Genomic DNA, 16,768 nt, shown 5'->3' on the forward strand with positions numbered 1-16,768 from the left:
CGAAATGGTTAGTTTAAGTCTAACCATCCTTAACCTTATGCCTAAACTAGCCATTTCAAACTTAACCATCTCTAACCAAATATGTAAACGTAACCATCTTACCAATACAATTACTTATTAATCATTGTCGACCTTCACCTGAGCGTAATTTGCTCAGTGATCGTTTTGTGGAGGACGTCCAAGTCAAATGTTAGGCCTACAGCTAACTAAACAACAAAAGTAAATTGAGATTACTCAGGTCACAAGAATGGGTCGTACAGAAAATGAATGGTTTTAAAAACAACACACAATTTGAACCCAATATTTATGATTGAATTTATTATTACATAAGTTCAGATATTCAATAATTGACAGTGGAATCATTAAAGTGGCATAAACAGTGCCAGATACAACTATAGCATAATGGTCTAGCTAAAACTCAGCATATATATTTTTTTATTCAAATATGGTGAACTTCAGGCAGTTAAGTGCATTTAATGTAACTGTGGGTGAACATGTATGCATTCTGAGGTTAAATAATCTAAACAAAGAATAAGGGATTCAGCAATCACATTCTTGCAAATCATCACTCTTTTTGAGTCCTCTCCTCTCGAGTCCTAGCCGCCTCTCAGCCGTCCGTTAAGGTAGATGGTGCTGCCCTCTTTCACATTATAGGACTCCAGTGTACGACTTCCGTCGTCCATCTGCTTGGATTCATGCATCAGCCTTTGTTGGTCCTCGGCCACCTTCTCCCGCTGTTTCACCTTGAGCTTGAAGCCCGCCACCGTCTCCCCAGGTCGGACGGTGTAGGTGTGAATCTGGCCGTTCACCGTTGTCAGGAACACTTGGATATTAGCGGGCTCCTTGGCCAGCACGAAGATATTGGCACCGGGTGACACACCATAGGCACTCAGAGATGACATGGTATCGTCGAGAATTATTTTCTCCCCGTCGTTGTCGTAGAAAAGCTTCTGACTCTCCGGAGAGAGTCGAGACCTTTGAGAGAGGAGGTCTTTCAGCGAGCCCACGGTGGTCCCTGGAGCCACGGTAAGAGGGTGAGACTCCCCGTTAAGAAGAGTGATTGTGATGTCCATGACCAACTGCTGCTGGGGAGATGTAAATAAAAGCATGTTAGAAGTCATTTTCAAATTGGCAACCCTGCTAATCATATTTAATACACTAAAATAGCATAGCCTACATTTGAACTTACTCTGGTTAAAGTCTTTGAAGAGCAGTATGATGAATGTGTACGACTCGGTGAGAAACTTGTTTCCTCCACATCAGCTGTTGCTTGGGTTTATAAAGCCTCCATGGTTTCGTTTTCCGACTTAGATCACCTGACGATCTGTTTCGTTTCACCGACAGTCGAGTCATAGACAGAAACCGATTGCTTCGTATTGATATGCGTCCGAGGATTCAGGATCACAAGTTCCAAGTACCCAGAGGCGATTCCTACGTTACAAATAGATTAGATATAATTTATAACGTGATGCGTGTCCGCGTGAGGCACGTTTATGGGATGAATCATTCTATGGTAGCCTACACCCAATATGAATAAATGAAACTTAATTTATGCATAGTCAAAAACAGAAACCGAAAATTGTCTAACAACATGAAAAGGAAGTTGATACTGAGGTAATATTGGGGTACTTTCTAGATCCTACTTATTTAGTCTACTGCGACCGATAGGCTGACAGGTGGACAACAAAAAGGAAATATATAATAACATAAACGTCTACTAAAATAATTGTGTTCATTCACAAAAACATATAGTAAGAATCCCAAGAAAAAGGACAGAGTAACTTTCCTTCAGCTACACATGTAATTACTCTAATGAGTGAATTTGTTACAGGACATAGAGGTTTAACATCTGAAAACCTGCACTTTGCAGTTAAGGGAATTAACTGCTGTTAATACCACCTCTGGTGGAAAAAATCTAAATTTATTTGCCGATATTCTAAACAATATTGAATGTTGTTCTATATTCAACCCGTACCTGCTTTGATATCCAAATGTCCCTTTTTATCTTAGTTCTCATTGCCATCTGTTGGCTATGCAAGGAATTACAAATGACAACCATTCTTCTGAAAAAGCAGTGGATTGATGTTTTAATAGAAAGAAATGCTGTCTTCAGAGCTAACAGGTGGGGATTGTATAATGGTGTGTGGCCAGAGTCTAACTGATGAACATTTATTAAATTGTCTGTGTAAACCATTCCATTGTCTAATGTATTACAATGTTATACACATACAAAGACCAGATATACATATATGAATAACATTGTTCAGCTGAATCAAAACTCAGAGTGTTTCACATGGACGCTCTCCGTCCTCCCGCCTTGGAAGTGGAATGTTTCCTGTGGACAAAAACAAACAACATAAGCTTAGAAAAAAAGCATTTCTGATAACAAAGGAAACTCCCAAAAGCCTCATCGGTTGCTATGCAGATAAACTAGGAAATATTGTGTCTTGTGCTGGACTAATGTCGATTGGAAGTGGACGTTTTATTCCCTACCGGAGGTGCAACAAAGTACTCCTCCACTGTGGTGTTTGAAAGTGGAAGCAGCTTCTCTGCACAGTCCCCTTCAGTGACTGTATCGCCTCTCAGGAAGAGCTGCCTGAGAATCACATCAGGTTCAAAGTGACGGAGAGGAAACACATTCACCTCCGTCAGCCTTTTCAGACACATGACAAATTTGTGGATACTCTTCGGTATTCCTTAGGTATTTAATGTGTATATGAATACATGTATTTATTTAGCAGATGCTGGTACTCAAGGTGACTTGAGTACCAGCAATCTCTTGAGACCTGAATAGACCAAAGTCTCCATTGGAGCAGGCAGTGCAACACATTGCCAAACTGCTCTTAATTGAAGTCATCAGATCTGCATGCTCATAAGGGAAAACATCCAGAAACCCATTCAGTTAAAAGGCTGTAGGGTACCCTACAGCTCTACAGATCTTTTCAGCCAAACGTTTAAGTCTCTTTGAGCACCAGCATCTGCTAAATAAATACAAGCTCAGGAGGTAGAGCGGGTTGGCTGGTAAGGTAACCAGCGTGTCGAGGTTGCCCTGAGCAAAGAACCTCACCCTAATTGCTCCTGACGAGCTGGCTGTCGCCCTGAAGGGGTTGACACCTCCGTCGATGTTTGAATATGTGAATGAATATTGGTAAGTCGCTTTGGATAAAGCATCAGCAAAATTCCCTAAATGTAAATGTAATCATTCAATAATGACTGCTTAAATCATATTGGCTAATGCATGTGCTGTGTCATGGACCGGTTATTAGAGTATTCCTAGCAGAATAGTCCATTATACCCGTGTTCCAGGACTGAATCCATGGGCTCTACTCCAGTTGTATCCACCATATTAAGATGATCCGCAAACCGTATGGCTCTCTCCAGGCAGACCAGACCCTCTTTGGTGCGGAAGTCAACCAGGGCTAGTCTCTCCAGTTTGTCCACCAAGTCGGACGAGACTTGTGGCAACTTGAAACAAATAACGTATGTTTTAGATTTCTTTTCAATTTTATGTCAAGTATGGTGGTGTATACAAGATCATGACAGTTAGTTGGTTACCGATGGGATCCGGTCTTCTCCCAGGGGTTCCCACGTTGGGACCTTTGGTACCTAAATCAGGGACAACGTTAGATGGTGATACACTGGGCATTAAACATTGAACTCCAGCAACTGGATTACCTTTGAGTTGTGTTTATTAGAACTGTACAACCGTGCGACCGTTACTGGTCGACTCGGTGTGTTTCTTGTTTTCCTCAAGGTCTTCACGTTTGTTGACAACATATTGTCGGTTCTGGAAGCATAATAATAACGGCATAATAAGGGCAGTATTATGTTCAACTGCACTCTGCGTCGTCCATATATTTGATGAATCCCAAGCATATTCAGTAAAACTGTCTGACTTATGGTTGATAATGTAGCTCAACGTTGAGTAACCTACATTTATAGCAACAAATGCTACTAGCAAATGCTATTAGCTAACGCTGAAAACAACGTAGCGATACGTAGAGTGGAGGTGGAGCCTATTCAATTCACCAATAGTTTATTTTGTAACAGCATACTGGACTACTTTGAGCGCCCGGATAGCTCAGTCGGTAGAGCATCAGACTTTTAATCTGAGGGTCCAGGGTTCAAGTCCCTGTTCGGGCGGACTTTTTTTTTCAAAAACGAATTTTCTCCGACGATTATTAGACCTATGATATTCCGTTTATAGCGTGAAATCATGTATTAAGTAGGCTAGATGAGGCTTATGATAGGAGCAAAACCTTATAAAATATGTATCCATTTGTTCCATTTCCCGTTGTCTGTTAAACATATTTCAAGGCAAGTGATTGTCGGTTTGAATTTCTAAAAAAATGTCATATTAAGTACTCTTGTTTATACTGAAATAACAAACTTTATTTCAGATTGTCTTATTTTGAGAAAAGTCAACCAATCGGGCCTCAGCAAGATTTGCTTATCAGCCTTGATCCGTTGAGTCTTTTAAACAATATATCCACCCGAACAGGGACTTGAACCCAGGCCACGACCATAAAATTTATAGTCTGATGCTCTACCGACTTAATTCTATGGGGGTCTCATATCACTTTGTTGAGCATTACTTATGAAAAAGGGATGCTTGTAGGTTATGACTCCATGCTTCTCAATATAGAGCAACCTTTCGACGTAGACTCAGCACAGGAGGTAGAGCAGATGTCTTGTAGCCGATAGGTTGCTAGTTCGATCCCTAGCTGAATGCTGATGAGTCCCTGAGCAAGACACTAAACCCTTACTGCACCTGTCATAGTGGAAAGTCTTTCAGGAAAGGTGACAGCCAGCTCGGCTGTCACCTTTCCTGAATGACTGTCGTCGCTGTGTCATTGTGTGTATTAACCAATGTTAGTCGCTTGCTAAGAGCCCTAATTGTAAAATAACAATTCAACAATATCATCCCTCCTTATTGAAACATAAAGGCCAATCAAAACAGGTTGTTAGAAGATTAGCATTTTTTGATGAAGACGGTTGTGTAGGATGAAGCTGGAGATCCGCGAGCCAGAGAGCTGTACAGAATGTCCAAAGTCCCTCAGAGATGGTGAGGAGCAACATTGTGAAAGGACAAAGATCTTCTAACCCCACACAAGCACTTATTCATGAACCATTTATTGTAATCCACCAGGGAAAGGTAAATTTGTACTTTAAAAGATTTTCTTCCGTGAATTAATTTCAGCACGTAGAGCTGGTTGAATTATGAAGGCATGAAGGAACTAAGAGATTGTTGGAAACGCAAGTTATAGGCTGTAACTAGTTGGGTAGGGTTTTGTGTGTGTGTCCCTGCATGCGAGACCAAATTCCCCCCCAGAATATGGAAGCTGGCGCTGACCCTGCAAAAACAAAAGCCTTCTCTTTTGTTTTCAGATCATTGATATTTTGCCTTTTAAAACAGCAGACTCTTTGATTAATAGCTTATTATACATACCCTTAGCTGTAAAGGCAGCATGGAAAAACAATACAACATACATCGCAATTAATCTTCATTGCACGTGAGCATTATTCCTTTCTATTAGAATATGTGATTGTGGAAGGAACTCTCTTAAAAAAAAGACCTGAATCATTTTATAAAAACATATACCATTTAATATGCCATTTTAAAGATAATTTGTTTTACCACAAACATTCAGAACTAAACACCAGCAAGGTTATAGTTTTACAAACAAAAGCAGCAGTTGAATGAATAAATAAACACCTAGATGTTAGCAAATCATTTCATTTTACAAAAGAAATGCCCTTTTTGGAAGGAACCACCGATATTAAACGCAATTAATCTCATCACATTCATGAAAACAACACTTGACACAATAAACGACTTGTGGCTAGACTATAAATATTCCTCAACGTTACATCAGCCGTTAAAGAGTGGAAAGCACGTCTACATTTCATTTAAAAAAGCTACTTCAGTGGGAAGGCACTCGCCCTAAACCATAGCAGCATCCCATCTTCTGTCTTTTTGTTTAAGGTTTCTGTTCTTAGCTTTAAAAACAAGTTTGGCCTATGTGTAATGTGCAGAGGAAACCACCTGCCAATCAACCGTGGTCAACGTCGCGTACACATTACATTTTTGCAAATAGTTCTCTTCATGGTTCTCTGATATTTCACATGTTTCTTTTGTAATATCTGTGATAAGAAAAATAGTGTCATAAGTTATCTGAGACAACATGATTTCATTCCTTCTCATCTAGTTCCCACATTTACTGTGTATGCCGATAACAATAATAATAATCACACAATTATAATAATATCATATAATAATAATAATAACTATATAAATGAATGAAATGCAGTGTTTCCTTTACGATGTTTCCAGCAGCAGTGCTCTGGTTTCTGTAGTTGCACTATGTCGTGTGGTCGGGCCCACAGAGCTTTAGATGGATCTCCGATGGAGCCATTAGTGCTGGGCTGCATTCCAACAGCCACCATCTCATGTGTTTTAGATGGATCCCCGATGGAGCCAGTAATGCTGGGCTGCATTCCAACAGCCACCATCTCATGTGTTTTGCTCAAAATGTAACCTACTAGGAAAGCATGCAAGTGCACTATGCGCACAACCACATTCTTTTGGCATTATATAATCAAATGCAGTTATAAGTTAGCAACTCGTAGCCATCCCTCCTTCTGGGTTTCATAATACTGTTGCTTCTGTTTTATACAATCTTATATGGAGGCTACTTATTATTAAAACCTACTTTTAGTCTATGTCCATTCCTACCATAATTCGACCATTAGTGTCATCATGCATTTTTTTTCTTCTTCTAGCTCCTAGAATACTATTTTGCCATCAGTATTTTCCACCAATGCCATAATGAGGATGTAACGATTGAGCAGGGTGCAGTTGGGGGCACCCATGATATTAAATAAAGCAAATTGCATTTGGGGCGCCCAACATAATTTCTAATAAAAACAAATGCAGGGTTGACTGTAGTCCATCCGCTGTGCTGGGCCACTGCTGGATGCATGTAGGGAAACACTGAATTAAAGTCACAAAGAATGCCAGCAGCACTACAATAGAAACGTCATAAAATGATTGCCCTGATGTTGAATAAAAATGACAAAATAATAGAGCTGTCAAAATGTCCTCCTAATAGCTCTGTACAGAGATGACTAATTCACTTTGATATCAATGTAGTTATCTATGGGTCATAACTTTAGTTCCTGTCATCTTCATAACCTCATTTTCTATTCTTTTTTTTGGGTGGGGGGGGGAGGGGTTACAATCCAATTCACACACAACATACACAGACATACTATTGGCGATAGGCAAGGGTGGGGCACAATGAGAACACAGAGTATCAGTAGTTACTGTATGTTAATACAACCTTACCATGTCACTCTTTCAACATTGCTAGCATTATAACCAGAAGTCACGACTGCAGTGGAAAAGGTACAAACTGCAGCTTTAAATAGGACGCACAGGATCTCTCTGCACTGGATCATAACCACAGGAATTGGGTTATTTTAAACTATGTCTGTATTTAAGATGAAATGGGTTCTGAAATATAGAAATTATGTGGTCATTGAAACAGTGTCTGCAGGTCTCACGTATAATTAGGATAATCTGGTGATTTAGTAAAACTTCTTCTTCAGTACCTTATATTAAAATAGTTCTAAATACATATTTGAATCATGTACCGTTTTCTTCATTAATAAAGACATTAGTTGACAAGTATCCATTTGGTTAAAAAATGTGCAACCAAAACTCTAATTATTTAAAAGAAAAAATATAATTTACTAAGGTAAACATCGACACTCAACAGACAACATTTTTCAGACAAAAGATATTTGGATCTAGAATTAGCGACAGAAGAATTACACATTTATACACCAGCTGACATCACATACAGGAGCAACCTGACTGTATACTGTGTGTGTTTCTGTATGTGTATATGTGTGTTTATGTGTGTGTATGTATGTGTGTGTGTGCGTGTGCGTGTGCGTGTGTGTGTGTGTGTGTGTGTGTGTGTGTGGGTGGTTGGGTCTGTGTGTGTGTGTTAGTGGGTGTGTGTGCGTTCTTGCATGTGTATGCTTGTGTGGCATCTCATTAAAGTTGCAATAAGTAACATTTAAACTAGCTTCAAATTTCAAATTACCTTGTCAATGCTGATCAATAGTGATTTCGATAATGTTATCAATAAAATCACATCCTTTATCTGATATAGTCTACAAGTAAAAATAGCTGGCCAAACCCGTACCTCTGTCTTTGTTTACTATAACATGTTTTCTTGTAAACAACGGGGCGTGTCTAATCTGATTATCGAATCTCCCAAAGCCCCCCCACCCCCGGCCAGCCGAGCAACGCTGGGGCGCATCAGACAGTTGCAGAGCCAGTTAACGAAAGCGTGAACCGAAAACTGTTATGGAGTTTGTTTTTATTCTGAAAGACTCCTGCCTACTTACTGGGAAGAGCTCAATCTTACACATTGCGACTTTAAATTGCTGTGCTCTGTTGCTGCAAAAGCTAATACGTAACATCAAGGAGGAAAGGAGTTTCACTTGTTTTCAATGAGCATCTGAACCTTACACACTAGCTCTCGGGCCAGAGGCAGGACCTGCTTGATGTTGTGGTGCTCGGCCATTTCTGGAAACAAACAAAACAAGTGACTTGCTGTAAATGTATAAAGACATAAACAAACAAACAGCTAAACAAAATTCAACAACACACAGATTATCTAGAGATTTGCAGTGAACAATGCTAATGTCTGTTTCCTGCAAAGTTATAGAACTTCGGAAATAGTATAGCAGTGTAAATAATAGTAAAAAAGTATGAAGCTCCTTTATTTTTCTTCCAGCTAGGCTAAACTCTAACAGCACAAGATGGCTGCATCCAAACGCACCGACTTGACGTTGTGGTAGTTTACATGGTGCATATAAGCCCTTTATATTACTGTACAGCGCAAGCAAATATTATGCTGTAATTCACTTCCTCCTGTATCGTATAAACGTCATAGCTTAAAAAATAAATATCCATGTTTCCATTTATGCTTGTGTCAACTGGGCAAGAACCCGAGCACGGTTTGGATACTGCATACCATGCTACTGAGACCGAAAGGATACACATACATTTAGTGCCCTGAAATAACAGTGGAGCTGAGGTTTGAAGCCCGGGGAACATACCGTTGAAGAACTTGATGATGTCGGTGAAGTCCATGTTGTTCTCCAGGATGATGTCCCGGTAGATCTCCACAAGCGCCAGGGCGATGAACAGGACGAAGTGACCCGAGGACGCGTACTTGGCCACCCAGATGGTCTCCCACACGGAAAACACATCGTCGTACACCAGCTCTGCAGGGACAAAGCATCAAGAGAACCCCAGTCATCTCCCGCCACCTGCTGTGTGAACCCCTCCCAGAAGATAGGATTCACAACAATCTTATTGTAACGATTTGTGACTCGTGTGAATATGTACTCGGTTCATAATTTCAAGATGCCTTTTTTGTTTTCATTGCATTCGATTCTGTAGACTCCTGGCGTATCTTCATCCATCTCATTTTACAATGCCGAGGTTGACTAGTGGTTGTGGACAATGCTGCTATTAATCCAGACATGCATGGTTTCACCAATGTGTTCGCTACTTATTCGGCCAAATACAGCTTTTGATACTTTATACTTCAGTTAACGCACGGAAGACACTTTAACTCCACAATATTATATGAATTTATAAGATGCTCCTGAGGGAGCTGTGAAACCGTGGAGAGTGAGATTTTAATCAAAATCGGTGCCCGGTCCTTGGAGAACGGCAATGGCTGTCTCTCAGTCTGGCATCAGGTCTACGGCGGGAGGAAACCTATCTGCCGACCTCTCTTGAAGTCCAGCAGGAACCAGCGGTAGCAGAAGTAGAAGTGGGTGTAGTCCCCGTTCTGGTGCATCAGCTCAAAGAGCTCAGAGTCCAGGATCTGGGAGGTACAGAGAGATAAAAGGCAGTGTGGTGAGTGTCACCCACATACATGCGACCACGACAGAGAGACGGCCCTGAGAGCACAAGAAACCAGGACACCAGGTGTGGGGAACAGCGCTCTTCACCTGGATGAGGGAGCGCATGTTGGCGAAATGTGTGTCCATCGCGCCTCCGTGTGGGAAGTTGTGATTCATCCTCTTCATGAGCTGGGTGAAGGCAGCTGAAGGCCATGGCCTCTGGCGAGCCGTAACAGCACAGGGTGGGTGGAGAAGAGACAGCCTCAGGTGTTGTGTCAATGCAAACGGTCGTCTGACAAGCCAGGTGTAAACACATGGTGGCACTGTAATGAACTGTTGACTCACCGTCGTCCAGGATGACCAGGAGAGGAGCCAGCAGGTCACACATGCCCTGCACGTAGCCCACCTCCAGGTGGCGCCAGATATAACTGACAACAGGCACATTTAAGTTATTCCTCTATGTATTTGATAATGGATGGTTTGTTAGTAATAAGATTTAAAGGTTTCAATTGTTATGTAACTGCGAAACGTTGGGCAAAGCAATGCGGAAACCATTTTTATTTGTTTTTACCTGCACATGATGTTGCGCAGCTTGTCCAGGTTGGCGGGGCTGAAGTAAATGTAGTTGCGGTCGCAGCGCTGCACGTCCTTGTCAATGCGGTGCAGGTTCAGTGTGTACAGGTCCAGGAGCTCCTGCTGCAACATGGGTCAACACAGGGCCGGTCACTACACAGCTCACACCTAATCCAAGGCGCCTCCTGCCACCACACGGCTGCCATCCACCCACCATCAGCTCAGGGAAGTCCTGCTGCTGGAGTTCAACCCTTGAACTACGCTGTTAAATATAATCGGTTTGTTTCAATTCATATTTGATCAAATGGGGTAAACGCTCAGAAGTGTGTGAACTATAGACGGTGATGTTTTAAAGGTCCCATATTTTACCACCAGGTGTGGGTATGATTAGCCGTTACAAGGCGTTTTGAAAATCTGCCTCTTCTGACATCACAAGTGGGCGTGTCCACCTAGATCTGTGACGGATAGATGAGCAACGTTTGCTACAGTGCACTGGGTAGGCTGGTAGACTGACCATCTAGCACACATCTAGGTGGACGGGTCCACTTGGGATGTCGGAAGAGGCAGATTTTCAAAACGGCTTGTAGCGTCTTGAAGGACAGGGCGTAACGAAGGTGCACACGTACGGAGTAGGCGGGCTTGGATTCGACCGGGGAGGACACTTCATCCTCGGCCCCTGGGTCTCGGCCGGGGGGTCGCAGGGGGGGTAGAGGCTCTCCCTCTGGGCTCTTCAGACAGGGTGGACCGGGCTCCCTCTGGCCCGGCCTCCCCCCGCAGCTCCCCTGAGGAGGACCAGCCCTCACACCGGCCCTTCCCGTCCCACGGCCCCGTGGACACGCTGCCTTTGGGGATGTCCTCCATCTCTATGGCCGACGGGGACTCGGACTCCGAGTCGCTGGGAGCCCGGGGCCCCGGGGCGGGGCGGTAGGCCTCCGCTGGGCACGGCCCGGTCAGGAGGAGGCTCTTGAGTGCAGCAGGGATCTCCGCCTCCTCCGTCTCGCCTCCTGCGACGACCTCGTCTCCCTCGTCGGACACCAGCTCTCGCGGTGCCCAGCTGGCCTTTGCCTCTTTGGATTTGAACTCCCTCGTCTGTTCTGGCCCAGCGCCTTCTTCTCCTTCTGCGTTCCTGTCGGTGTCCCCCTGAGGCACTTGGCTGGCCGCGGCCTCGGACTGGGAGGCGTCCTTTGGTGGCGTGGGCTCTTGGCCCTCCCCCTCCACTGTGTCCGTGTGTCCGTCTGGAGCCTGCTCTGCCCCGGCCGCCCCCGGCTGCTCCCCTTCCCCTTCCGCCCGGGCCTCCACAACCCCCGGCGCTCCACGGCTCTTCCTCCGCTCAGAGGGCTTCTCCTCATCTCTGAGGTCTCCCGACGTGATGGGTGGGTGAACCGCCTGGGGGTCCCCAGGGGTCCCCCGCTCCGGAGGGGGGGCGGCGGCGGCCCGGGGCCCCTGGTCGGGCACGCAGGCGCTGTCCTCGGTGCTGAAGGAGACGTCCGACAGGCCCGAGGTGACGGAGAAGTTGCGGGAGGACGGGTGCCCGGAGTCGGGGGAGCTGACCCCGTTCTGGAGCACCCCGTTGGGGACCCGGGGGGCCTGCTTGGCCCCGGGGCCCTTGGTCTCCGCCTCGGCCTCGATCTGGTCCACCTCTTCCACCGACTCAAAGACCTGCAAGAACAAGTCAGAGGGGAGCGGGCTGCTGCAGGGGGGCAGCGGGGGGCCGCGGGCCCCTCGGCGGAGCGCTGGCTCCACACACTTAGCGGACATGAAAGACTCATAGAGAGGGATGTGGAGGAAACTTAGAGAAGACGCTGCACAGCGCACGGCATGTTAAAGGTGACATCTTATACCACCAGGTAACAAGTGGGCGGGTCCACCTAGATGTATGACGGACAGATGAGCAACGTTTGCTACAGTCCACTGGGTAGGCTGGTAGACTGATTGTAGACTGATCATTTTTGTGTGCCGATTTCCAAAACGGCTTGTAACGGCTAATCTCACTCACACCTGGTAGTATAATATGTCACCTTTAAGCTGAATCATGCAATAAGCAAACCATAGAAATGAATGCACAAAGAAAATCCTAAAACTATTTCATGTATATATCAGATTTTGTACTCCTGTTATGTTAAAATCTAATTACAAACAGTTACAACTCGGCAATAAGCGCTGTAGAGCATCAAAGGCATTTCCTGCTATGGGCGCTAGAATCTTGTGTGTCCATGTGCAATCATTGCGAGGTGCATACCGCAATTACAAACCTTATCCTGATCCTGCAGCCTATACTACGACATGACAAACAGCATGGAGGTATATCACACATCATCTCACAGGGTGTAATACCTGGGTGCTGCTGCTGGAGTCACTCTGCAGACGGGCCAGACTCTGCTGGTCAGAGCTGCAGCTCTGGGAAGACTGGAGGAGAGGCGGAATCACAATGACTTCATTACTCTGATTGGACCTCATTGGAACACTTCTTGTGCTGCATGCAGACTGCGCCAGACACTAGGGACACTCAGTAATAAAAAGTAGGGTGAAACCCTGAGCTCTCTGTCTAGCAATGTCCATGACGGCCTTATAATGAATCACATTAATCCACATGGTGTAATGATCATGGTTTTTCAGGGTAAATCTTGACTCAATCACCAAATGAGATTGATAGGATTGGTTGATAGGAAGGATAAAGGATGAAACGTGTAAAGTGCTTAATCCACCGAAGAAACGCACTATACGAGGAACAATGGACTGGTGAGCATGGACGCATTACGTACTGTTCAACCTAGCCAGACGATGATTCTCTATGAGTGTTGAAATAAGATTGCAGAGTTGATTCTAGTGTCCTCCTCACCATCCACTCGCTGTCTTATTGAGAACTAGTTTGGTTTTTGGAATCGATTGCATCTCGATTCCAAAACGCTCTGAACAGTCACTCTAAGAGAATCCCTGCTTGATACGCGGCTCACACACAGCTGGGTCACTGGGATTGCTCGCATAAAAAGGACATATTCTGCTGGTGACTTATATTGTTGTCTTTTACCTTCCTGTATCAATCTTCTATTTTCAAAGCGCGGTGTGTGTCCCCATATCCTTACCCACATGTCTATAAACAATCAAACATTGTCACCTGAATTTCCCATCAAAGTAGCAAGATCAGCCACATGGCCTAATCAATCTCAGCCTGCATTGTGATTGGACAGAACGCCAAGGAGACACAATAAGTGGTCTAGGTAGGCAGGTAGGATGTTTCAGATACAATTGCCCAGACACCCCCCTTGCTTTGTATTGGTTGACAACCTGTGATGTACGAGCAAAGAACGTGACTTGGCACCACCTCGATAACGGTCAAGACACCCTCACGTGTGTGTGTGTGGTGTGTGTGTGTGTGTGTGTGTGTGTGTGTGTGTGTGTGTGTGTGTGTGTGTGTGTGTGTGTGTGTGTGTGTGTGTGTGTGTATGTATGTGTACGTGTGTGTGTGTGTGTAAACTGTGGTGGCTTGTTGTCAACATCACCACAGTTCCCTGATGTGTGCATGTGTGTGTGTGTCGGGGTACTTTGGTGGTGTTGACGGTTGTCAACACCATCAAACGGTTGTCAACACCACCACATTTCCCTGATGTGTTTGCGTGCGTGCGTGCGTGCGTGCGTGCGTGCGTGCGTGCATGCGTGCGTGCGTGCCGCCCCTGTTCCACACCTCGTTGCTGAGGGTGGAGTCGCGGTGCACAAGCGGCTGGCTGGAGCCGTCCACGCTGGCCCCGGAGCACTTGGCGATGGCGGCCGCGTGCTGCTCCTTCTCCCGCTCGCGCACGATGGCCTCGCAGCCCAGCCACTCGCCCATGGTCCGCTGGTAGCCCGCCTTCACCTGCTCGTCCACCTGGCCGCGCCGCAGAGAACATGTCCGTTAGGACGCAGCAGAGCGGGTCCACATGGGTTGTTGGTTGTGTGTCTTGTTACTAGAAAGCTGCGGTCAACTAATAACCCCGCCCCATACAAAGTTTCCTTCCTCTCTGCTCCCTCCCTCCCTCCCTGTGTTTCTTCCGCCATTGGCAACGGTTGCATTCACGTGCCTGTTGTGGACCTAAACAATCAGTGAAGGGATGCCCTGATGAGGCAGGAGCGGCGTAAAATGGAACTAGTATCAAACAGATGCAAGCGCGCAGTCACAACAGATCTGCTCGGGGCATTTCACTCACTCGCTCAAAGGTCAAACACAAACCTCCTTCCTTTCAGGTTTCGGACATTGAAAACTGGTAGTGACCCAGGAGGAAAGGCCACACTTCCTTCCTCAGCGACGGCTCCACACCCCCAAAGTAGACCAATCGGAGCAGCTCCTTCTCCTCATAGGCCTGTGGACGGCAACACATGTTTTTAAAGGGTCAAACAGGACTAGGCATGTTACGGTACATTAGCAGCTACTGAAAGACTAGAAAATGTTTGGGTTTTGCCAATGCTAATGCTTCAATGAACTTAGAACCCATTAAATCATGCCATATTCTGAAACACTTACAAAAAACATTTCTGGATAGAAAAAGGCAAAGAGACCTTATGCCCTGCCTGTATCAAGACAGTTGCAAAGTGGACCTCCTGGCTCTCTAGGGATGCGGCCTACACCTGATTGTCTCAATCTTGGGTCCGCTGCTAGTGAGGAACACTGAAACCGTCTTTCATTAGTCTGTAAGAACACACACACACTCAGACACCCATGTGCATGGCGGAGGTTTGGTACTGGGTTAGGGCTACCAATTGATTTAACGATAATCACTAATGGATGTTCTACGGCTACTCTCAAGCCCTGACTAACAAAAAAAAATCTACTGGTTAAGTGATTCATTATATTTAATAGCGGGAGCTTTGTATTGATCTTCTGCATCTGTGTCACACTTCATAATTTGCCAACAAGTTCTTCGTATTAGAGCCTTTTAAAAAACCTATGGTGTTTGCATGTGCTTTGCACCTGAAATATAAAAAATAATTGTACCGTTAATATGAGATGAAATGTGGTAATAAATAGTGCTAATGTGGCGCTGATTTTGTAATTAAAGGCTTGTGTTTACCAGGCACACTCATCTGATTTGCAGTAGCCAACACTTAGAGGAGAGGACTCCACGATTGACAGAGGATTAGTCACGCCTCGCGCATACTGTTGCGTGTGACTAATAATGAGGCCATGATTAGCAGACGATGAATATGGATGAGAGTCAGAGGTGCAAGAAACGCAAGATGAGAGGAAGGGATGGAGAGAGAAGGGGGAGAGAAAGAGGGAGGGAGAGGACGTGGATGTTTACGGTTGCGTGTGGGTGCGTATGTCTGAGCACGTGTGTGTACAAGCATGTGTATTTGTATGTGTATGAGTATGTGTATTTGTATGTGTGTTGTGTGTCTGGTGTATGTCTGAGCATATGTGTGTGGATGGCGTGTGTCCTCTGAGTATGTCAGAGCATGTGTATGTGTGCATTTGTGCATGTGAGTTTGTATGTTTGTTTGAGTGTACGTGTTTGTGTGTAAATGTGTGTGCATGTGTGGGTGTGTATGTTTATGACTGTGTGTGTGTGTGTGAGTATGACTGTGTATGAGTGTTTATGTCTGCGTGTATGTGTGTGTGTATGATGGTATGTTTGACCACATGTATGAGTATGTGTATGACTGTGTGTGTGTGTGTGTGTGTGTGTGTGTGTGTGTGTGTGAGTGTGACTTTGTGTGTATATGACAGTGTGTGTGTGTGTTCAGTGGGCGTGAGAGGGGGTAGGTACTGGAGGCTCAGAGGTGGAGCGGTCGCTGGGGGCGGTGCAAGACTCACGGTGCGGTCCCTGCAGGGAAGAGGCGCCACACGCGGGGGGTCAGGCCGGCGTTGGCGTCGGCGGGCGCAGTCGGGCTCCACGATGGCGTGGTTCACCAGTGCCGAGAGGGTGTGTCCTCACCGTGGACAGGTGGCGGCAGTACGCCAGCCCTGCACGCCACGCGCCCATCACAAGTAACAAAGCTTTATTAGCACTTTGCATTCACGACCGATCAAAGCATTCGGGGTCACCCATACACCTTCATGCTTTCTATTTAAAGTTACACTTTTATTCAACAGTTTTCAGCTGTGCTTGACATAATTGCATAAGGGGTTTTCCTAATCATCAATTAGCCTTATAACACGATTGGCTAAACAATGTACCATCAGATCACAGGAAGTGACGGTTGCCTGGAAATGGGCCTCTGTACACCAAGTGTAGATATTCCATAAAAAATCTGCCGTCCTCCTGTCATTTACCACATTAACAATGTC

The 16,768-nt window shown here is 45.2% G+C and overlaps 3 protein-coding genes and 1 non-coding gene across 5 annotated transcripts; 1 reads left to right on the top strand and 3 right to left on the bottom strand.

The window, feature by feature from the left end:
• Positions 1–301: 301 nt before the first annotated feature.
• LOC115538246 (polyubiquitin-like) lies at positions 302–1,304 on the bottom strand. Of its 2 annotated transcripts, none has more exons than XM_030349914.1 (2): positions 1,190–1,304; positions 302–1,085 (listed from the first exon to the last, which is right to left on the bottom strand). In XM_030349914.1, exon 2 carries the CDS (start codon positions 1,071–1,073, stop codon positions 597–599), a length of 477 nt encoding a protein of 158 aa, XP_030205774.1. In that variant the 5' UTR covers positions 1,074–1,085; positions 1,190–1,304; the 3' UTR covers positions 302–596. The 2 variants fall into 2 exon arrangements, with proteins under 2 accessions (XP_030205774.1, XP_030205775.1); XM_030349915.1 differs by having other exon boundaries at positions 302–1,082; positions 1,190–1,303.
• Positions 1,305–2,272: 968 nt separating this feature from the next.
• On the bottom strand, positions 2,273–3,996 carry LOC115538247 (glutamyl-tRNA(Gln) amidotransferase subunit C, mitochondrial-like). Its single transcript, XM_030349916.1, has 5 exons — positions 3,676–3,996; positions 3,556–3,606; positions 3,296–3,465; positions 2,494–2,596; positions 2,273–2,335 (listed from the first exon to the last, which is right to left on the bottom strand). The coding sequence occupies exons 1-5, from the start codon at positions 3,874–3,876 to the stop codon at positions 2,273–2,275; spliced, it is 588 nt and encodes a 195-aa protein (XP_030205776.1). The 5' UTR covers positions 3,877–3,996.
• Positions 3,997–4,070: 74 nt separating this feature from the next.
• trnak-uuu (transfer RNA lysine (anticodon UUU)) lies at positions 4,071–4,143 on the top strand. Its single transcript has one exon. It is a non-coding gene; the product is annotated as a tRNA-Lys (tRNA).
• Positions 4,144–5,581: 1,438 nt separating this feature from the next.
• Positions 5,582–16,463, bottom strand: LOC115538245 (small G protein signaling modulator 1-like). The gene is given in 15 exon segments (XM_030349913.1): positions 5,582–8,602; positions 9,139–9,306; positions 9,821–9,917; positions 10,045–10,134; positions 10,136–10,155; positions 10,282–10,364; positions 10,508–10,632; positions 11,136–11,205; positions 11,237–12,168; positions 12,844–12,915; positions 14,192–14,371; positions 14,714–14,725; positions 14,727–14,843; positions 16,248–16,304; positions 16,416–16,463. Coding segments are annotated over 15 exon segments (2,160 nt in total). The 3' UTR covers positions 5,582–8,513.
• Positions 16,464–16,768: the final 305 nt, after the last annotated feature.

Source organism: Gadus morhua, unplaced genomic scaffold, assembly GCF_902167405.1.
Source record: "Gadus morhua unplaced genomic scaffold, gadMor3.0, whole genome shotgun sequence".
Lineage (NCBI taxonomy): Eukaryota > Metazoa > Chordata > Actinopteri > Gadiformes > Gadidae > Gadus > Gadus morhua.

What these genes read in the sequence shown, in the direction of transcription:
- LOC115538246 (XM_030349914.1), bottom strand. Translation starts at nt 1,073, where the DNA reads ATGGACATCACAATCACTCTTCTTAACGGGGAGTCTCACCCTCTTACC.
- LOC115538247 (XM_030349916.1), bottom strand. Translation starts at nt 3,876, where the DNA reads ATGCTTGGGATTCATCAAATATATGGACGACGCAGAGTGCAGTTGAAC. An exon ending in GATTCAGTCCTGGAACACGG is followed by an intron (nt 2,597 to 3,295) that starts GTATAATGGACT and finishes TGTGATTCTCAG; the next exon opens with GCAGCTCTTCCTGAGAGGCG. An exon ending in AGTACTTTGTTGCACCTCCG is followed by an intron (nt 2,336 to 2,493) that starts GTAGGGAATAAA and finishes TTTTGTCCACAG; the next exon opens with GAAACATTCCACTTCCAAGG.